General features: G+C 37.0%; 2 protein-coding genes across 3 annotated transcripts in view; one reads left to right on the top strand and one right to left on the bottom strand.

Moving 5' to 3' along the window:
- Positions 1-23774, top strand: part of LOC127952595 (contactin-3-like) — a 271167-nt gene that overhangs the window by 147355 nt on the left and 100038 nt on the right. The window lies entirely within an intron of this gene.
- Positions 3020-15589, bottom strand: LOC127952542 (gastrula zinc finger protein XlCGF57.1). 2 transcript variants are annotated; one of them, XM_052551106.1, is made up of 3 exons: positions 15454-15589; positions 8927-10141; positions 3020-4326 (listed from the first exon to the last, which is right to left on the bottom strand). In XM_052551106.1, the coding sequence occupies exons 1-3, from the start codon at positions 15503-15505 to the stop codon at positions 4211-4213; spliced, it is 1383 nt and encodes a 460-aa protein (XP_052407066.1). In that variant the 5' UTR covers positions 15506-15589; the 3' UTR covers positions 3020-4210. The 2 variants fall into 2 exon arrangements, with proteins under 2 accessions (XP_052407066.1, XP_052407065.1); XM_052551105.1 differs by lacking the exon at positions 15454-15589 and adding an exon at positions 13660-14129.

Here is a 23774-nt window from a genome sequence, read left to right as displayed (position 1 = left end):
GAAGCAAGGTTTTACATTTTAAAGTTCCCATTACATGTATCTACAACATTGGGTACAGTATATCAAATTGTAAACATCATTAAAAGCTGTATGATAATATCCATAATATCACTTACATGAAGATAAATCTTGCTGTAATCTGGTCTGTTATTTGTAAGTATTTTATATGTACAGTATTTCATTCCAATATTGTATTTATCATTATAGGTTCACATCACAAATTTGATGCTTCATGAGTCCATCTTCTATTATTATGTTAATTCAATCTCAAGGTATCAGGAGAAACATGTACTATCTGAATAGGACTTTTGAACTTACTTAACGAGTGTTAAAAGATACATACTTTTTCAGACAAATTTAGTTGAGTATGAATGCGATCCGCCATGTTTCCGTTATCATGTGAACTAAGCACTTTAACTTTAAAGATATGACTGACTGAATTTGAGTGATAGACATCCTCTTCTCAACGTGACGCACAATCAAACTTAGCTTCTCTATGTGCCAGCTTATCACTTTGATACTTGAGGATTACAACCCCGGAATATCAGATATATACATGGTCTAACAAAGACAAATCTTTGCAATCTAGAATTTACATGTTCTTTATTTCTACCTCTGCTTTGCAACTTGACAAGCAAAATATTAATAATTATGCCTCTGCAAACTGATCATAATCTTATTTCTGTAATGTTTACAGGCACAAAAGAGAACTCTAGTCTTGGAGGCTATGGAAATTAAATAATAATCTTTTTAAGGATGATTATGATAAGTATGTTCATGATTATGATAAGGATGATTATGACAAGGATGTTCATTAGATTAGATTAGATTAGATTAAACTTTATTTTCATTGCACATGTAAGGTACGAGGCAACAAAAAGCAGTTAGCATCTAACCAGAATGCAATAATCAGTGAGTACAGGATATACAGTATTGTTCAAAATAATAGCAGTACAATGTGACTAACCAGAATAATCAAGGTTTTTCGTATATTTTTTATTGCTACGTGGCAAACAAGTTACCAGTAGGTTCAGTAGATTCTCAGAAAACAAATGAGACCCAGCATTCATGATATGCATGCTCTTAAGGCTGTGCAATTGGGCAATTAGTTGAAAGGGGTGTGTTCAAAAAAATAGCAGTGTCTACCTTTGACTGTACAAACTCAAAACTATTTTGTACAAACATTTTTTTTTTTCTGGGATTTAGCAATCCTGTGAATCACTAAACTAATATTTAGTTGTATGACCACAGTTTTTTAAAACTGCTTGACATCTGTGTGGCATGGAGTCAACCAACTTGTGGCACCTCTCAGCTGTTATTCCACTCCATGATTCTTTAACAACATTCCACAATTCATTCACATTTCTTGGTTTTGCTTCAGAAACAGCATTTTTGATATCACCCCACAAGTTCTCAATTGGATTAAGGTCTGGAGATTGGGCTGGCCACTACATAACATTAATTTTGTTGGTTTGGAACCAAGACTTTGCCCGTTTACTAGTGTGTTTTGGGTCATTGTCTTGTTGAAACAACCATTTCAAGGGCATGTCCTCTTCAGCATAGGGCAACATGACCTCTTCAAGTATTTTAACATATGCAAACTGATCCATGATCCCTGGTATGCGATAAATAGGCCCAACACCATAGTAGGAGAAACATGTCCATATCATGATGCTTGCACCTCCATGCTTCACTGTCTTCACTGTGTACTGTGGCTTGAATTCAGAGTTTGGGGGTCGTCTCACAAACTGCCTGTGGCCCTTGGACCCAAAAAGAACAATTTTACTCTCATCAGTCCACAAAATGTTCCTCCATTTCTCTTTAGGCCAGTTGATGTGTTCTTTGGCAAATTGTAACCTCTTCTGCACATGCCTTTTTTTTAACAGAGGGACTTTGCGGGGGATTCTTGAAAATAGATTAGCTTCACACAGACGTCTTCTAACTGTCACAGTACTTACAGGTAACTCCAGACTGTCTTTGATCATCCTGGAGGTGATCATTGGCTGAGCCTTTGCCATTCTGGTTATTCTTCTATCCATTTTGATGGTTGTCTTCCGTTTTCTTCCACGTCTCTCTGGTTTTGCTCTCCATTTTAAGGCATTGGAGATCATTTTAGCTGAACAGCCTATCATTTTTTGCACCTCTTTATAGGTTTTCCCCTCTCTAATCAACTTTTTAATCAAAGTACGCTGTTCTTCTGAACAATGTCTTGAACGACCCATTTTCCTCAGCTTTCAAATGCATGTTCAACAAGTGTTGGCTTCATCCTTAAATAGGGGCCACCTGATTCACACCTGTTTCTTCACAAAATTGATGACCTCAGTGATTGAATGCCACACTGCTATTTTTTTGAACACACCCCTTTCAACTAATTCAACTAATTGCCCAATTGCACAGCCTTAAGAGCGTGCATATCATGAATGCTGGGTCTCATTTGTTTTCTGAGAATCTACTGAACCTACTGGTAACTTGTTTGCCACGTAGCAATAAAAAAATATACAAAAAACCTTGATTATTCTGGTTAGTCACATTGTACTGCTATTATTTTGAACAATACTGTATAGTGTCACAAATGAACAATACATATACTGATAAATCAGGAGTTTGGTGGACACATACACAGCGGCCGTTGTGAAGTCTTAAAGACCGCAAGTGCACCTGAAGTGAGCCATTTAAGACAGAGTTGAAAACCTTTTGAGTTTTCACCTTGTATGACAAAAAAATGAACACCTGAAAACACAAGTAGTGCTGAACCCAGGAAACAACACAGAAAAGAGCCTGTAAAATGCTACTTAAACGGTGTAAAATATGTTTGATGCTTGTGTAAATATGTGAAATATTGTGAACTCTTGGCCTTGTTTCAGAAGACTCGACGCTGACTGACTGTACATCATAGTGATGTCATCAACAGCAGATAATGAAGAAATTCTGTTCAAAACAAAACATCAATAAACCAACACATCAAACAAAAATAAGTTAATAACAGACTCAGACTCAGTAACAGACTTTATAAGCAGTCTTATTCAAACTTTTCTTGTGTGCTGTAAAATATAGTTTATTAGGCAATTAAAAGATTTAAAGACAGATATCTGGATATTATCACATGTAGAAACAGTTGGCAAGACAGTTAATATTAATATATTTAATATATTTATGTATCAATAATAAATTGTAAGTGATTTTCCTTAATTTCCCCAGCACCAAAACCAGAACAGCATTCTTACTGAATAAGAACAGTGTGTAAAAAGCTTCTACTTCCCTTCAAGGAAATTTAAGCAAACTACAAGTGACACATAATATGCATTTCAAGACAACTGAACATGAATTAAATGAAACTCATAAGAATACAGTATACAAGAATAACGCTGGCACAGAGATGCACTTAAATAATAGAAGACTTAGAGCATGTGCATAAACCTTGCACGCTGTATACAAATCCAACACAACAAGAAATCTAATTAAGTTAGTAAAGATAATAGTTTTCTGCAGCACGAACACAAGCATGTAGTCTGCATTGTTAGTTTTCGTTATTCCATGACATAGCTGCGTCTGACATGGACGTGCAGTGATGATAACATTGTTTCACAAAATATACAAACTGACTGTACACACGAAAAAGCAAGAATGACGTCTTCAGATTTATCCACCCTGGTTAAAAAAAAAAAGTGGTTTCAGGCTCCCAAAACCTTGGATCCATCTGGATGAATACAGCTAAATGTATCTCTGTCTGTACGGGGCCTTATTGGGCATGATTTTTGTATGTCTGTTGAGAGCAGATGAATGTTTGAAGTGCTTCCCACATGCAGTGCAGTGATACAGTTCATTAAAGTAAGTCTTTTCACACTCAAAGCATGTACTCTCTCACAGCAGTACAGTATGTATTTTCTGATGTACTTTCAATTGTGCGGACACAAAAAAAAACTGTTGCCACACAAATTACATGAATGTGGCTTCTCTTTGAATGAGCTTTCAGGTGTTTCTTCTGAACTGAAGCCCACAAAAACATTTTACCGCATTTATCACATGCATACAGTTTCTCTCCAGTGTGAATGTTCATGTGCTTCTAACAATGTGATGATTGTGTGAAACATCCCACACTGATCACGGTTTCTCTCCATTACGAACTCTCATATGGTGCTCAAGACATTGACAAGACATTGTTTTGCATGTGAAACTCTGCAGGTGAAATATTTCTTGGCTCTTCTTTTCTTTAAATATTTACTGTTTGGTGATTTAGTTTGGTACTCTGCACTTCTCCAGTTTTGACTTGATTTTTCTCCTCAACTTCACTGGATTCCTTATTCTCCTCGGTTTCTTCAATCAACTCTGAAATAAAAGAAAAAAATTGTTCATTTTCAGGATCTCATAAAAAGCTGATAAATGTGAAAATAGAAGTGAATCCTGACGTAACAGCACGGGGTACACACCACAAGATATTCGAGATGATTTGGGACTGATTATTCAGATTATTGTTATACAGACTAATAGAAATGGCTGCTTTTATGAGTTGGGTAACGTGGTGGTTGCACCGGTAAACTTTTTTATTTTTTTTGTCTTGAGCCCAGCAGAGGAAAGTAGGTGACGGTGTCAATTTTTTTTCAAATTACTTATTTAATATTGTACAGCCAAACCCCATATTTATATAGGGAGAACTATTAAAGGGTTAGTTCAACCAAAAATGTAAAATAGCCAGGTGTATATGATTTTCTTCTTTATGATGAATTCGGTTGTTCTGGCTATTCCAAGCTCTGTCATTGCAGTCAGCAGGGGTGAATGAAGGATTCCTGTAGCCAATACATGTGTTTTTGTAAGAAAAATATCTAAATTTCAAATATAATAAACACTTTTCTTTTCAGTATATGTCATATGAGAAAGCCATTCTGGTGGATGACATAACATGTTGGCATTTTCAGGGTTTCGCCCTAACTCTCTGGGGAAGTTATGGACTAATGGTTAGGGATTCAGACTCGTAATCCAAAAGGTTGTGATTTTGAGCCTTGCTCCGGTAGGAAATGTAGGTTGGGGGAGTGAATGTACAGCACTTTCTCCACCTTCAATACCATGACTGAGATGCCCTTGTGCAAGGCACTGAACCCCCAACTGGTCCCCAGGCAAATGCAGCACACTTTTCAAAACTTTCTCTTCTCTTCTTTGTCCGCCTCTATCTCCTCCTTCATCGACTCTTACAGCTGACGACTTTGAAGTTTTCTTCACAAATAAGACAAGAACCATCAGTGACCAATTCTCCACACCGCAGACTGATCATAACTTCATAACTAATACACAGTCTGTCTCTTTCTCTCCACTCTCAGAGATGGAAGTTTCCAAACTTATCCTTTCCAATCATCCTACTACTTGTCCCCTTGATCCTATCCCACCTTACCTCCTTCAAGTCATTTCTTCTTCATTCATACCTTCACTTACATTATCAACATCTCTCTTCACTCTGGTCCAGTTCCCTCATGATTTAAGCAGGCTTGGGTAAGCCCACTGCTTAAGAAACAATCTCTAAATCCAGTGGCAACCCTTCTTCCATTCAATACAAAGACACTTGAGAGAGTTTTTTTTTTTAACTAACTCTCTGTTTCTTGCACAGAACAACCTTCTATTGTTCTCATTTGTAAATCACTTAGGTTGAAAGATCAAAACAAAGCGCTGGTCACAAATTAGAAGTAAAAACCAAGGATTTGCAAAAAAGAAAAAAAAAAAGAAAAGAAAAACATGTCAGGGGATTTCAATATAAATCAAGAGGAGTCTGGTTTTTCTCTGCTAAAATAAGTAAACTTTGCTTCCTTTAAATAAACTTATGAGACTAGAATACCTCAGAGGTGTGCGTGCTGCATCATCTGTCTGAACGGGTTCAACATATGATAACGGAAATTAAGCAAACACACTTTGGGGGCAGTTGGGGGTTTTGTGCTCATGGGCACCTCAGTTATGGTATTGAAGGTGGAGAGACCACTGCATATTCACTCCCCCCACCTACAATTCCTTCCAGCCCAAGACTTGAACTTGCATCCTTTTGGATTACAAGTCCGACCCTCTAACCATTAGGCCACGACTTCCACAGTGTGTTAGGGCATACCCTGACAATGAAAACATGTTACATCATCTGCCAGAACGGTTTCCACGTCTGATACCGGAAGTGAGAGAAAAGTGTTTATTATATTTGAATTATGAATATATGGATATTTTTCTTACAAAAACACATGGATTAACTGCAAGGGGCCTTTATTCACCTCCCTAAACTATCTGTTGTACTTTTTATTATGGATGTGTGCACTTTATATTACGACTTGTGGACTGTTCAACTACAACACAATGACAGAGCTTGGAATAGCCAGAACAATTTTTAATATAACTCAGACAGGATTCATCTGAATGTAAACCTAGGATGCTTCGAGGTTAAGTAAAACAGTCTAGTTTTCATTTTAGGGTGAACTAATCCTTTTTAAAAAAAAAATATATTTGATTAACTACACAATTGACCATTCAAAGGGAGCATGACCAACAGGTAATCTGTCCAATCAGAATGTGTATATATTATGTGCTGACGCTGCTATCCGCCATCTTGTCCAACAGCTAAAGCTGGTCTCCAAGGAAATCAATGTTTAAAGAGGGTAAAAAAAAAGACTGAATTAAAACATTTTCAATATAACTAAATTTAAAAACGTGTGTGGAGGATTAAGCTGTGCTGTTGTTGGCTGACACAGTAACAGCAATATTCAAAGGAATTAATTTAAAGTACTTTTTTTGTGTACCAGGTTTTTCAGAATTATTCCATGTTCGGCGCTGTATGCATGTCTGGCTTGCAGTGCTTAGGTAAAAATAATAATGTTAAATAGGGATGCACCGAATCCAAGATTCGGATTCGGCCGAATACTGGGCTTTTTGACAGGGTTCGGTTTTTTTGGCCGAATCTTAGATTTTTTTTCCACCAAACCGAACCCTAGGCTTGCGCTATGCTGGTCGACTTCACGCAGCTGTTGATTAAGTGATGGTGTTTACATGAGGACCGTTCTGTAGCAATTCAGAGCCAGTCACATTGGGCGCTTACGTGGATGAAAGCATTTTTTTCCCACTGCTGCCAAAAACGCCAAAGATCTACCCCTGTGCCCAGTAAAAGACTTTTCAGTACTGCTGGGGACATTCGTTCCCACACTCGCAACCGGCTTTTACCTGTTAATGCAGAGCATCTTGTTTTTTTTAAAAGGAAACTCATTTCATGTGAAAGGTTAGAGGTTTTATATTAATGTAATTATGATGCAGGAGATGTGTGTGATCTTCTTTAATATTTTTCGTAATATTTGGCTACTGTTCCTATCGTAGCCAAGCCTACTATTATAAACAAAAACTGCCTACTATCCATGTATATTGAGTAAATGTTCAATAACATTAATTTAAATTTAAAGTCACCAAACATATTCTGGTTTAAAAAAGAAAAGAAAAACACTTTTCTTTGCATTGCTGCACTTTTATTGAAAGGTTTTGGTTTGTACTTGGGTAAGCGGCTTATGTTAATTGTCAAAATAGTTTTTCCCACTTGTCATCCTGGCATGATGTTGCCTATTCTTTAAAATAAAAATGAAATAATAAATATTAAATTATAAAAATGAAATAATAAAAAAAAAAATACACAGCTGTGGACATTGTTTACTTCATTAATGTGTTTTACTGTGTTAATGGAATAAGCATGCGAGTAGGATTCGGTATTCGTGTCGGATTCGGTCGAATCTTAAACAGTGGATTCGGTATTCGGCTAAACCCAAAAAATCTGGATTCGGTGCATCCCCAATGTTAAATAATACAATAATACGTTAAAATAATGTGTGTTCTTAATCATTCTGGGGACAAAATGCTGTGAACTTCGCCCTGATCGGGAACTGAACTGAGGCGTTCTTAGGCATTCGAGGACAACATTAAAGAGCCACAAACTGGTATAAAATTTACAAAATTTGAAAGCTAAGAGTCCTGAGACTTTATTTCATAACCTGGTCTGTTTTTGTCTGTCAGCACGTTATCAGTTTCCCCTTTGCTCTGTGATGTGTTTTTCACTGCGTGAGAAGTTGTGGTGTAGTGTGAGAGCAGCTTAGTTAGCAGTGGGTTAGCACCTACAATCCCTCCCTGTATGAGACTTGAACCAGCAACCTTTGGGTTACATGTCCAACTCTCTAACTATTAGGCCACTGCTTCCCAAAAACAAGTGAGTCCATCTGAAAGGACCACTGAATCGCTGGCTCACTCAATTCTTTCAAAAACTGATTTATTCAAGTAACAAAGAACTGTGTTCCTATGCATTGTAAATAGGGGTGTAACGATTAACTGTGATCTCATACATGGGTATTTTTTCTTTAATTGTTGGAACTATAATGAAACGACTGATGTTGTCAGTGAGCAGTCAGCCAGAGCTATATGACACAAGTATCATACACAAGTTCATATTTCAGGAATAAACAGGATCTCGCTTGGAAGAGTGTGTTGTAAATACACATATTACTTTTGAGGCATGTACACGTTTATAGACCCGCGGCCTTCCCACCGTTTTTTAATACTATTTTCCCCCTAATATAGCCTACAGCTACTTTTTGCTAACAAGATAATTTGTTTATTCAGAGGAAGTGTGCAGGAAAAAGTGGAAGAGACCCGAGTGCTCGATCAACATCAGCCATCTTGCAAACAGACAACTGCTAGCACTTGCCACTCCTACAAGAAGCGGATTTCGCCTCAGAGGCGAACAATCAAACTTTTGCTTTCTACGCGGCTTAATTGCGCAGTGAATGCTTTTGGACACCTTTTTGTTTGTTGCAGTGTCGATGACATACTTGATAATGTCAGCTCTCATATCGTTTATCAGTCCCTATCAGTCACACATGCAGTACTATAACATTGATTTGATCAGAATCTCAGCTGAATCTTGAATACTTACTGTGATAGTTTTTTGTATGACTGTGTAGAGCAGATGAATGTTTGAAACATTTCCCACATGCAGTGCAGTGATACGGTTTCTCTCCAGTGTGGATCCTCTTGTGTCTTTTCAGACTTGATGACACACTGAATCTCTTGTCACAATGTGAACACTCATAAGGTTTTTCTCCAGTGTGAATCCTCTGGTGCAGTTTTAAACAGTTTGCTGAAATGAAAGTCTTTTCACACACAAAGCACATGAACTCTCTCACACCAGTGTGTGTTTTCTGATGCACTTTCAAAGTTGAAATACGTGAAAAGTTCTTTCCACAACAATAACATGAATGTGGCTTCTCCTTGGTATGAACACTCAGGTGCTTCTTCAGGTCTGAAGACCTCAAAAACATTTTGCCACACTGATCACATGAGTACAGCTTCTCTCCAGTATGGATATTCATGTGTCTCTTAAGGCGTGATGATTGTGTGAAACTCTTCCCACATTGATCACAAGTGTACAGTTTCTCTCCAGTATGAACAATTATGTGACGCTCAAGATTTCTTTCGCTTGTCAAACACTTTCCACATTGATTACATGTGTACAGTTTCTCTTCTGTATGAAATTTCATATGTGTCATAAGGATTCCTTTCCGTACAAAATTCTTCCCACATTGATCACATGTGTACGGTTTCTCTTCAGTGTGGGTCCTCTGGTGTGCTTTCAGGTATCCAGACTGACTGAATCTCTTGTCACAGTGTGAACACTTGTAGGGTTTCTTTCCAGTGTGGATGATCATGTGTTTCTTAAGGCTTAATGATCGTGTGAAACTCTTCCCACACTGATCACATGTGTACGGTTTCTCTCCAGTGTGGATCCTCTCATGTGTTTTTAGATCTCCTGACCGACTGAATCTCTTGTCACAGTGTGAACAGTTGTGTGGTTTCTCTCCAGTGTGGTTGTTCATGTGATACTTAAGGCTTGATGATTGTGTGAAACTCTTCCCGCACTGATCACACGTGAACGGTTTCTCTCCAGTGTGAACTCTCATGTGAAGCACAAGACTATTTTTTCTTATCAAACTCTTTCCACATTGAGGACAAGTGAAAGATTTCTTGGCCCTATTCTGTAAAACTTTTTGTTTGGTTTGAGAGCAACTCAAAGGTTTTTCTTCAGTTCTGACATGATGATTCTCCTCATCTTCACTCAATTCTTCATTTGCCTCACTTTCTTCAATAAACACTAAAATAAAAGCAAAAACAGTTCAATTGTCAGTAACTTGAAAAACAACCAAACAAACAGACAAAAACATAATGTGAAAGTGTATAAAATTCAACTCTAGTGTAACAGACAATCAATTTTTCTCCTTTTGATTTTGGCCTCCATAATCCTTAATGAATGAGGTTTGAAACAATCAGGACCTCTCCTAGGTCTAGCCTCCTGGCCAAACTGTCTTGATTAGAGAGGTGATGGAGGTGATGGAGGCTGATGGTCACTCTGGTTGAGCTCCATGATCTTATATGGATATGGGAGAAATTTACAGAAGGACAGAAATCACTTGGACAGCAATCTGGGCTTGATGATAAAGTGGCCAAACTCAAGCTTCTCCTCAGTAAAGATACATGAATCCCTGATTGAAATGTATATTAAAAGACTCTCAAACTATGAAATAAAAGATTCTCTGGTCCTCAATTCCTCATTCATGTTTGAGGGAAACCAAGCACTTATCATCAGCATAATACCATCCCCAACAGTGAAGCGTGGTGGCAGCAGCATCATCATAACCTCAGACTGGGCCGAAAGTTAACCTTCCAATATGACAAACAGCCAAGTCAATGCAGCAGTGGCTTAGGGATGACTCTATGAACATCCTTGAGTGGCCCAGCCAAACCTGAGACTTGAAGCCAATCAGCCATATTTGGAGAAACTAGGCCTGGGCGATATGGCCTACAAATAAAAATCTGGAAAAAATGTTCCCCCATACATAAAATCAATATTAAGATGACAAAGAAATTGTTAAAAACAAGGTTTAATATCATTTATTATTTACCAGTCAAATGTATACCTGAGACAAGATGATTTATAAAAATAAAAAAAGCAGTACAACCTTAATGCTGGAAAGACCTTTAGTCTAATCTAACCATCCAAGTGCACACTCGGCGTTAAGAGCTGTTAAAATAATACTGCCAACTTCACAGTGAGTCAGTGCCACGGCAGTAGGACACAGCAAGTATAAATATATATCTATATTTCCATCTTGCAATGCAGATGTTTAACAGTTTAGGCTGGTTATTCATTAAAAAAAAAAATATTTGTAATAGAACAAATACTGTTTAACTGCTTCAACGCTGGATGCGAGAGTTAAACTTGATGACATCACACTACAGTTGCAAATCATCTGAACATGTTGTCATAAATAGAACGAGGCATCAGTTTACTGATGGGGATCGTGTCGCATCACGCCGCATCCAGTGTAGACAACATTACTGGGTTCTGTTGTCTTTTGTTAGACTGCGCCACTCTTTTCCGGTGTAGACTTGGTGTAAGGTTTTATAATGGGTTATGTTATAGCTCTACTTGTTTTTAATGTTTTTATGAAATATCTGTATTGACTGCATGATCATATCAACGTATTATTTACTGCCATGCGAGCCACAAAAGCTTGGCGAGTCTCGCAACACTGTTGCAGTTTGCTTTTTTGGCGAGTAAATAAAAGTTTTGTTTTTTTAATATCCAAAAACCACAAGAACAGTGTCATATATTTTGTGAACTTTGAAGAATGTTTAAATCCAGAGAAATAAGCAATTTTAACTAGTGACACGGACCTTGTTCATAGTGTCATTGTGTCCCCTGCCAATAATGTCTAGGGTTTTTTTTTAAGTCGACTTTTATGTGATGAAAATCAAGTTGAAGACGACTAGTAACTGACGACATCATTAATGAACCAATAAGTCCGGAGCTGCGAAAAACACCTGTGCACATCTATGGCATATGACACAGCGCTGCCCACATGGCAATTGCTCCTAGCACCGAACAGCTCATTTTTATCAGTTCTTTTGCCTTTGGGTTGTTTTATTTCTCACAGATTTCTGCTCGTTCTAAATCCGATACAGATAAAGTAGTAAAGTTAGGATTACATTTATATGAATGCATTAGTGAGAGCGATTGTGTGTGCAAATTATTTCTACACGGCAGCGTCTCTCTAGTAGGGCTGTAGCTATCGAATATTTTAGTAATCGAGTATTCTACCAAAAATTCCATTGATTAATCGAGTAATCGGTTAAATTGCATTTTTGCTTAATTAAAGTGCAATATTAATTATGCAATACAAAATAGGACTCCTGGGTCTCTTAAAATGAACAACTAAGTTTCCTTTTTTAGAAATTTAAATTTTTTATTTTTTAAATGCAAAGAATGCAATGCATCAAAAATAAAAATTTAATTATTACCCATTGTTTCTTTGTCTGTACTTGTACTGTGAACAATGACAATAAAGTTGACAGATGAATTAAGTGCAATTGCCATTCCGTTGGGGTATTAAGTAAAGCATTTTGATGCACATTTAACATTAAACACATAAAACATTAATTTAATTTATCTTTTAATTATTGAAAATTAAGCAAACTTAACTTTTTGTTAAACAAAGGGGATTTACTATTAAAAATAAAACATGGAAGAAATGTTGTGTGATTAAACCTTAAAAAAAAAAAAAAAATGTCTTAGTAGTAGGCTGAACAATAGTCTTTAACCGGACATATATTTTGACGGGTTGACGTACCTTTACAGTTCTGTGTATGTGGTGTGACGCTAGTTTTACTCAAATCAAAGTGTTCACATCTTATTTAGTGAGACAGCAGATGCTGAAATCACCGCGAGCATCACTCGGGCTTCCGTGTGTTAATAAAGAGACACGCAGAACATGCAGAATTCATATTTAAACAGATTGTTCCGGCTTAATATTTACAGATATTAGTCCATATCGTGATTTGATGTAAGTGCAATGGCCTATTTTTGATTAATTCATTCAAAATTTGGCAAATTTCACGTTAAACTGTAAATTCTGTTTTTATGACTGGATTCCGCGATTCCCTCCGTGTTTTCTGCATCGCGGAAATCATAGGACCCTAGTTATGGTATGCCAGCTCTATCTTGGTTATAATTTTACAGTTGTTATTGCTGTGATTGCTATTATGGGGTTATGTTGTTTCTCTTAATGTTGTTTTATACTGTTGTAGCGCATTGAGTGGAAGAAAGGGGCATTACAAATACAATTTATTATTATTTTATTTGACAGCTGATGTGTGCAGTGTACTTTGCTTGCTTTAAAAAAGGTTCTTTCCTTCAGTAACAATCTTTTTTTGTTGTCTGTCTTTTTTCTACTGCTATTGTTTTCTTTAGATTTGCTTCTCAGTAACATTCAATTTTAAGCTTTACTTTGTCCATTCCATCTTTTATAGGCATCCTCTGTCATGCCAATTCATATTAACACACTTAGTTTTAAATGAACCTAGTTTATTATAGTCCATGATATATGAGTTAGAAATCATGTGAAAATATGTGTTTCAGAAAGTCATTTTTAAAACCATAATTAACTATCCTAGATTAAGCCTACTTCTGTCTTAATTTAAACGCTGTCCAAGAAACTGCCCCAGAATTAATCTCAGAAGAATGCAATGAAATCCGAGCCCAGATGGTTAAAACTTTGTAAGCCTAATGTACCACAAAAAGCCATTAAAGATTAATGGAAAATAAAGACCCACCTCCTTGTTCCTCCTGTTTTATTCTTATAGTTTCTGGTTCCTCGTGTTTTATTCTCCATGTTTCTGGTTCCTCTTGTTTTATTCTCCAGGTTTCTGGTTCCTCGTGTTTTATTCTCCAGCTTTCTGGCTCTTCGTGTTTTATTCTGCAGGTTTCTGGTTCCTCATGTTTTATTCTCCAGGTTTCTGGTTCACTCGTGTTCTCCTCTTTAACAAACATCATCTTTACAGCAGCAGATCTCAGTTCAGATTATCCTCCTCCAGATATTCCTGCTTGATTCAAAACTTAGTCACGACTGTGAGGATGAGAATATTAATTTAAAAGTTTCAAAAACTGTATTTTCTACTTGCAGAAAAAAACAGCTAATAGATTGTATTAAACAGCGCCACAATAAAACAAAACGGAGAGTGATGAAACTAGACTTCTTCTTCTGAGGTTTATTGGTGCTTGGTAAACAAACGTGTGTCTTATCGCCACCCGCTGGACTGGAGAAGCGACAAGAGAAGGAAAATAATACCGGGGATTAGAGTGTATAATAAAGGTTTAACAGAAAAGATAGCTTTGCTATTGCATTTCAGTCTTTTTTTTCTTCTTGTATAATGTATTAAAATGTACTTGAATAAGTTTGTATTAATATGCTATAAACTTGCTCGTATTTCAAGTGCATTTGTAATACCTGTAATAGTATTGTTTTTCACCAAGGTATGTATGCTGCTGTACTTTAAGTTTACTTTATGAATATTTGTAATTTACACAATATACATTAAAGTTTTCTATATATCATAATATTAAATGTACAGTACAATAAATATTAATGTGTAGCCTATAATATATTTGCCTCTAATATATAATATATTAAGTGTGAACGTGTGTTTATACTGAAAAAAACAGCTTTATAATATACTGATGAGCTGAAATACAATTTAAATGTACTTGAAGCACATTAAAATTATGCTTCAAATATACTCCAACAGTAAGTAGTTCATTAACCATTTGAAGAAAAAAAATACAGTATATTAATACTTCTTTGTAAATTATGATTCAAAGTATAAAACCTTGGATAATTTGCAGTTACCATGGCTACAAGTACTATATTTTTTTGTGTTATTGTTAAAACCATGGGTAATTTTCTAAGGGAACCTGAGGAAAAATAAATAAATAAATAACATTTCATAGAAATGTGGCTGAAAGTGACAATTTACAATTTATATATATATATATATATATATATATATATATATATATATATATATATATATATATATATATATATATAAATAAATGTATGAGGTATGCATTGTAGTTGACACCTAAATGAAGTGTTTTTCCTCAAATTCTATTGATCTTCAGATTTGTGTTTGAGCCCATGTAAAAAAATAGCATAATTTACATATGATTTACAGTCAATTTTAATAAATATCAAACATTTTAAACTGTGCATTATAGATGACACCAAGAACAACAGTTGTTTGGTGACTGTAAGTCATTCTCCTCAAATGCTTTTGACGTTAGAAAAGTGTATACCAATATTGCATGTAGCTTAAGGGTGCTTTCACACTAGCACTTTTGGTGCACAGCAGGGGTCGATTGACGTCAGAGTTCGCTTCGTTTTGATGATATGAACGCTGTATTCCATACTCGAATGGGCACCCGCGAGCCGTACCCGAGTCCGCTTAAAAACGGTGGTCTGGGGTACGCTTCATGTGAGCTGGTACGGTACCAAATCGCGGAAGTGAACCGCTTTTAATGACAAATTATTTGATGAAAATGTGTGTTTGTGTGTGTGTTTCACTCACTTTCCTGATGAGCGTGAATGACGCGCTGCAAGCAGAGAGCTGTACATCTCATTTGTGTTCGCCTTCAACGTTCTTTAGAGAATTTTCAGTACATTCATAAGACAGACGCAAGTGCCGTTATGTACCGAAGCTTTATAAACAAAACGAACAGTTCAAAAACGTAATACATTAAAGTGCGGAGAGTAATGTTATGCATTTGCCGCCTTCTCCTGCGCTGTCGTTACCAAGCAACGGGGCAAACAACTGCTGCCTTGATGACGGAAGCGAACCGCCGTTCGGACTCAAATGTATAATATAAACACAGTCCAGTGGGGGCAGGGGGAGGGGGGAGCAACCGAACTCGGGTTTGGACCAGGCAAATGAACCAAGTATGAAAGCACCCTTAAGCCCCTTTCACACTGCACGTCGGACCCGCAATATTCCCGTAACATTGCCTGGTCGCCTTCTGTGTGAAAGCAACCACGTCCCGGAATTGATTACCAAATCGAACCCGGGTCGGGGACATAGTAACATTGCGGTAATCGATCCGGAACGAGCGCTGTGTGAACAAAAGCCAGATCTAATTCGGTATCGAAGTGATGACGCGCGTTATCGCGCGACTTTTTTACCGGCTGTTTTGAAAGAAGATCAACATTCGCGACGAAAACATATGTGCAAACTGTAATGAAGCAGAGATCAGTTAGTTCCTCACTTTCCGCGCTGACGCAGAGATCGTTTGCTTGCTTCAGTTAAAGTATAACGTGCCTAGCGTTGTCGACTCGTACATTACACGTCACGCGCTGATGTCACGTGTCGTTACGGGATCTTCAAGGGTTGTGTGTGAAAGCACGCACATATACCGGGTCATCACTGGCAGTGTGAAAGTGCCAAATCTAGCGACCGGGGAATAATTACAGGAACACTTTACCCCTGTATTTGCCGGAATGGCAGTGTGAAAGGGGCTATAGAGACAATACCTAAACTTGCGAATATAGAATGATCTGATAAGCGACTGTGTAGAGGGGCAAAGTCTGGAAAATTGTGATGCTAGATAGAGTGTGTCCAGCTGATTTAGCCAAGGCCAAAGATCAAGAAGGCAAAACGACAGGACTAAAGGAGGAGAGTCTATAAGACATGGAGCCATGATATGTTGTTTGAAGCCCTTAAATCACTTAAATTAGATTTTATTTTAATTTCATTTATCTTGAGATTTTTTTAAGTTTATATTTCAGCTCAGTGAAACATTTTAAGTACCAACAGTTTTATAGTATGTTACCTTTCTTGTAGAGTTGTGCTTCAAATAAAGAGCAAATATAAATTAATATGCCAAAACAACAACAACAAACAAACAAATGGTTACTAGGGGACAAATGAGAGGGCCGGAGCCATTGAACCCTTTAGGCTACACTTGATAAGAGGGAGCTAGCTCCCTGGAGGTGGCATGATGATGGAGCTTGACAGAGGCCATTGTATTATACCGAGAGGACCCGACCATGCAAGGCCGGGATGTCCAGGTTATAGAACATGACAAAAGTGGATGGCGAGGACCAGCTGGTCTCCTCACAGTTAAAGGATTTTTAGGCTGCATTAATTAGCTAAACCGGAACCGGGAAAACTTCCCATAACACCCGATGTAATTGTTGTCATTGGAAGAATGGCATCTACGCTAATATTAGTGAAAGTGACGTGACATTCAGCCAAGTATGGTGACCCATACTCAGAATTTGTGCTCTGCATTTAACCCATCCGAAGTGCACACACACAGAGCAGTGAACACACACACACACACACACACTGTGAACACACACCCAGAGCAGTGGGCAGCCATTTATGCTGCGGCGCCCGGAGAGCAGTTGGGGGTTCAGTGCCTTGCTCAAGGGCACCTAAGTCGTCGTATTGAAGGTGGAGAGAGAACTGTACATGCACTCCCCCCACCCACAATTCCTGCCGGCCCGCGACTCGAACTCACAACCTTTCAATTGGGAGTCAGACTCTCTAACCATTAGGCCACGACTTCCCTAGTGGCCTAATGGTCAGTCCTGTTTCTCTCTTATTCCGAGGTCACCGTAGCTATCAGTTCTAGTCTGTATCCAGATCAGAGGGTCACTGCAGTCACTCGGATCCAGTACATATCCAGACCAGATGGTGGATCAGCACCTAGAAACAGCCCCTCTACAGCCCCAGATCCCCTGTAAAGACCTTGTCTCAGACGACCACCAGTACAAGACAACAGGAAACAGATGATTCTTTTGCACAATCTGACTTTGCTGCAGCCTGGAATTGAACTGCTGGTTTTGTCTGGTCAGAGGAGAACTATATAAGGAATAGTTCACACAAAAAAAATAATTTACTTGCCCTCATGTCATTCTAAACATTTAACACTTTTGTCTGTCTTACAACAAAAATATATTTTTAATTTTCTCATAATTTTTAGTTAATACATTGAGAGTCTAGTTAATCAGTATTTTCAAGCCTCATAAATACAGAGTTATTTATAATCCATTCCGATATTTATGTATGAATACATTTAAAATTATATGATAGCGAACATGTCTGCTCAAAATAAAATATTGGCCTCCCAGACTAACAATGGAGCACAAAAATTAAGAGAATATTAAGTATATTTATTTGTGTTCCAAGAATTAGCAGAGTTTGTATGGGTCTGGAACAACATGGAGAGAGTAAATTGTAGAAAGTGACCTTTTTTTTGTGAACTGACCCTTTGAAGAGCAGCCCTCCACGTACATGAAAATTTGTGAGGTATGTGAATATCATGTATGTTTTAATGTTTCAGTAAAGTAACTTACTGAAAGCAATATATTTATTCATTACATGTGTGCTGTCATTATAGCATTCTAGAGCGCTGTGGTAGAAAGAGTCACACAAACAACCACACAAAGTGTTCAAATTATAAAACATATTATTTACCATTTTACTATTTACTGATGTGAATACACCTCTATCTGAAAATGGGATAGAGTTTAATGAAATGTTTTCTTTTTCAAATGTGTTTCTCTTTTTAGGCCAATGATGAAGAACAAGCGGTGACTGGGATGAATGCTGGTAAAAAGAAGAGAATGTATTTTCACCTAAACTGATGCACCAGTGGTTTTAAAGGAGGACAATGCCCTGGATGATGTAGAAGATGTCAAATGCTGTGCTGATGGGGCTTCTTCATGACTACAGCAATACTAAAGAGATGATGAAAACCGACAGTGATACATGATCTGTATTCATGGACTATGAAACAAACTGTAAGTGTTTAATTTGTCAAAAACAAAATGTTAAATGCTTGTTCTTTGTTGTTTAGTAGAAATGGAGTTTGCATTCTTTCACAAACACGTCTGTTAAGTGTTATAATATCAGTGTTAATGTTGTGGTTTATTTGTGTACTGTCCTGCCAGAAGAGATGGCAAACAACTTAACTAATTGTAGAATTATTGTATAATAGTATGTTTGTATATTTCAATACAATATATAGAATTTGATTACAAATGTTCAGTGCTTTATTTTTAAACTCTGTAGCTGTTAATGCCATACTTTTCTGCATTTCTTCTTACCTGCATGCTTGACCATTTTCTCTTATTTTTTAATAAATATTTACCTTTTGATTGTTTTTATTTGTGTGTAAAAGTGATTTTAAAATGAACAAGATTTGTAGGTTTAATGCCTAGCCTAATTTGGGTTCATTTTAGCCTAGCAATGTAGTAATTTTGGTTGGGTTCAAATAACCCAGCTTTGGGTTCATTTCTTTTTGAGACATATTTTAGAGTGTATGAATTAAAAATAATGTGAGTTATTTGTATTAAAAAATTGTATTAGCATGGTAACAAAATCAACAATTTAAGACATTAACTTGTAAGCACAAAACAAAAGATAGTTCTATATTCAATCTATATAAGACTTTATTGGATAAATCAAAATACATGTAAGCTAATCTAACACATGAACACACATGTCTGCGGTTCAGCAAATTCCTTGACACGTCTGTGTGTGGTGACTCTTGATGCCTTGACCCCAGCATCAGTTCATTCCTTGTGAAGTTCACTCAAATTCTTAAATCAATTTTGTTTGACAGTTCTCATAAGGCTGCGGTTCTCTCAGTAGGTTGTGCATCTTTTTCTTCCACACTTTTTCCTTACACTCAACTTTCTGATAACATGCTTGGATACAGCAATTTGTGATCAGCAAGCTTCTTTGGCAATGAATGTTTTTGGCTTACACTCCTTGTAAAGGGTGTCAATGATTGTCTTCTGGATAAGATCAGCAGTCTTCCCCATGATTGTGTAGCCTAGTAAACTAAACTGAGACACCATTTTGAAGGTTCAGGAAACCTTTGCAGGTGTTTTCAGTTGATAAGCTGATTGGCATGTCACCATATTCTAATTTGTTGAGATTGTGAATTGGTGGGTTTTTTGTTAAATGTGATCCAAAATCACAATTAAAAGAACCAAAGACTTAAACTACTTCAGTCTGTGTGCACTGCATTTATTAAATACACAAGTTTCACAATTTGAGTTGAATTACTGAAATGAACTTTTCCACAGCATTCTAATTTGTCAAGATGTACCTGTATTTTATTGCTTTATTCATTTTTGTGCCACATTTAGTGAGGACACAGCATCAGACCTGTAAGTGCTGTGATAGTTTTTTGCTTGTGTGTGTAGATTAGAAGATGGATTCAAACAATTCTCACATGCAGTGCACTGATACGGTTTTACTCGGTGTGGATCCTCATGGTTTTTCTGATGTCCTGACTGACTGAATCTCTTGTCACAATGTGGACATTTGTACGGTTCCTCTCCAGTGTGAACCCTCTCATGTTTTTTCAGATGTCCTGAATAAATGAATCTCTTGTCACAGTGTAAACACTTGTATGGTTTCACTCTAGTGTGGATCATCTCATGTGTTTTTAGACATGATGAATCACTGAATATTTTGTCACAGTCTGAAAATGTAGAAGGTTTTAATCCAGTGTGGATCATCTCATGTGTTTTCAGACTTGACGAATAACTGAATCTTTTGTCACACTGTGAACACTTATAACATTTCACTCCAGTGTGGATCATCTCATGTGATTTCAGAATTGATGGATCACTGAATCTTTTGTCAGTGTGAACACTTATAACATTTCACTCCAGTGTGGATAATCTCTTGTGTTTTCAGACTTGATGACTCACTGAATCTGTTGTCACAGTATGAACACTTATAACGTTTCACTCCAGTGTGCATCATCTCGTGTTTTCAGACTTGATGAATCACTTAATCTTTTGTCACAGTGTGAACACTTATAACGTTTCACTTCAGTGTGGATCATCTCATGTGTTTTCAGACTTGATGAATCACTTAATCTTTTGTGAAACTTGTGAACACTTACAACGTTTCACTCCAGTGTGGATCATCTCATGTGTTTTCAGACTTGAAGAATCACTGAACATTTTGTCACAATGTGAACACTTATAACGTTTTACTCCAGTGTGGATCATCTCGTGTTTTCAGACTTGATGAATCACTTAATCTTTTGTCACAGTATGAACACTTATAACGTTTCACTCCAGTGTGGATCATCTCATGTGTTTTCAGACTTAATGAATCACTTAATGTTTTGTCACAGTGTGAACACTTATAACATTTCACTCCAGTGTGGATCATCTCATGTGTTTTTAGACTTGATGAATCACTGAATATTTTGTCACACTGTGAACACTTATAACATTTCACTCCAGTGTGGATCATCTCATGTGTTTTCAGAATTGATGGATCACTGAATCTTTTGTCAGTGTGAACACTTATAACATTTCACTCCAGTGTGGATAATCTCTTGTGTTTTCAGACTTGATGACTCACTGAATCTTTTGTGAAACTTGTGAACACTTACAACGTTTCACTCCAGTGTGGATCATCTCATGTGTTTTCAGACTTGAAGGATCACTGAATATTTTGTCACAGTGTGAACACTTATAACGTTTCACTCCAGTGTGGATCATCTCATGTGTTTTCAGACTTGATGACTCATTGAATCTTTTGTCACAGTGTGAACACTTATAACGTTTCACTCCAGTTTGGATCATCTCGTGTTTTCAGACTTGATGAATCACTGAATATTTTGTCGCAGGGTGAACACTTATAACGTTTCACTCCAGTGTGGATCATCTCATGTGTTTTCAAACTTGATGACGCACTGAATCTTTTGTCAGAGTGTGAACACTTATAATGTTTCACTTCAGTGTGGATCATCTCGTGTTTTCAGACTTGATGAATCACTTAATCTTTTGTCACAGTATGAACACTTATAACGTTTCACTCCAGTGTGGATCATCTCATGTGTTTTCAGACTTGATGAATCACTTAATGTTTTGTCACAGTGTGAACACTTATAACGTTTCACTCCAGTGTGGATCATCTCATGTGTTTTTAGACTTGATGAATCACTGAATATTTTGTCACAGTCTGAAAATGTAGAAGGTTTTAATCCAGTGTGGATCATCTCTTGTGCTTTCAGACTTGATGAATCACTGAATCTTTTGTCACAGTGTGAACACTTATAAGATTTCAATCCAATGTGGATCATCTCATGTGTTTTCAGACTTGATGAATAACTGAATCTTTTGTCACACTGTGAACACTTATAACATTTCACTCCAGTGTGGATCATCTCATGTGTTTTCAGAATTGATGGATCACTGAATCTTTTGTCAGTGTGAACACTTATAACATTTCACTCCAGTGTGGATAATCTCTTGTGTTTTCAGACTTGATGACTCACTGAATCTTTTGTGAAACTTGTGAACACTTACAACGTTTCACTCCAGTGTGGATCATCTCATGTGTTTTCAGACTTGAAGGATCACTGAATATTTTGTCACAGTGTGAACACTTATAACGTTTCACTCCAGTGTGGATCATCTCGTGTTTACAGACTTGATGACTCATTGAATCTTTTGTCACAGTGTGAACACTTATAACGTTTCACTCCAGTTTGGATCATCTCGTGTTTTCAGACTTGATGAATCACTGAATCTTTTGTTACAGTGTGAACACTTATAACGTTTCACTCCAGTGTGGATCGTCTCATGTGTTTTCAGACTTGATGAATCACTGAATCTTTTGTTACAGTGTGAACACTTATAACATTTCACTCCAGTGTGGATCATCTCATGTATTTTCAGACTTCATGAATCACTGAATCTTTTGTCAGTGTGCACACTTATAACATTTCACTCCAGTGTATAAGTTTTCACTCCAGTGTGGATCATCTCATGTGTTTTCAGACTTGATGGATCACTGAATCTTTTGTCAGTGTGAACACTTATAACATTTCACTCCAGTGTGGATCATCTCATGTGTTTTCAGACTTGATGACTCATTGAATCTTATGTCACAGTCTGAAAATGTAGAAGGTTTTAATCCAGTGTGGATCATCTCTTGTGTTTTCAGACTTGATGCATCACTGAATCTTTTGTCACAGTGTGAACACTTATAACGTTTCACTCCAGTGTGGATCATCTCATGTGTTTTCAGACTTGATGGATCACTGAATCTTTTGTCAGTGTGAACACTTATAACATTTCACTCCAGTGTGGATCATCTAATGTGTTTTCAGACTTGATGAATCACTGAATATTTTGTCACAGGGTGAACACTTATAACGTTTCACTCCAGAGTGGATCATCTCATGTGTTTTCAGACTTGATGAATAACTGAATCTTTTGTCACAGTGTGAACACTTATAAGGTTTCACTCCAGTGTGGATCATCTCATGTGCTTTCAGAATTGATTGATCACTGAATCTTTTGTCAGTGTGAACACTTAAAACATTTCACTCCAGTGTGGATCATCTCATGTGTTTTCAAACTTGATGAATCACTGAATCTTTTGTCACAGTGTGAACACTTATAATATTCCAATCCAGTGTCGATCATCTCATGTGTTTTTAGACTTCATGAATAACTGAATCTTTTGTCATAGTGTGAACACATATAAGGTTTCAATCCAGTGTGGATCATCTCATGTGTTTTCAGACTTGATGACTCAATGAATCTTTTGTCACAGTGTGAACACTTATAATGTTTCACTCCAGTGTGGATCATTTCATGTGTTTTCAGACTTGATGAATCACTGAATCTTTTGTCACAATGTGAACACTTATAACATTTCACTCCAGTGTGGATCATCTCTTGTCTTTTCATACTTGACGAATCACTGAATCTTTTGTCACAGTGTGAACACTTATAATGTCTCACTCCAGTGTGGATCATCTCATGTGTTTTCAGACTTGATGAATCACTTAATGTTTGGTCACAGTGTGAACACTCATAACGTTTCACTCCAGTGTGGATCAT

The sequence above is a fragment of the Carassius gibelio genome, chromosome B3 (assembly GCF_023724105.1).
Source record: "Carassius gibelio isolate Cgi1373 ecotype wild population from Czech Republic chromosome B3, carGib1.2-hapl.c, whole genome shotgun sequence".
Taxonomy (NCBI): Eukaryota; Metazoa; Chordata; class Actinopteri; order Cypriniformes; family Cyprinidae; genus Carassius; species Carassius gibelio.
Note: the sequence above shows the minus strand (reverse complement) of the source record. Positions and strands in the feature narration are given on the sequence as shown.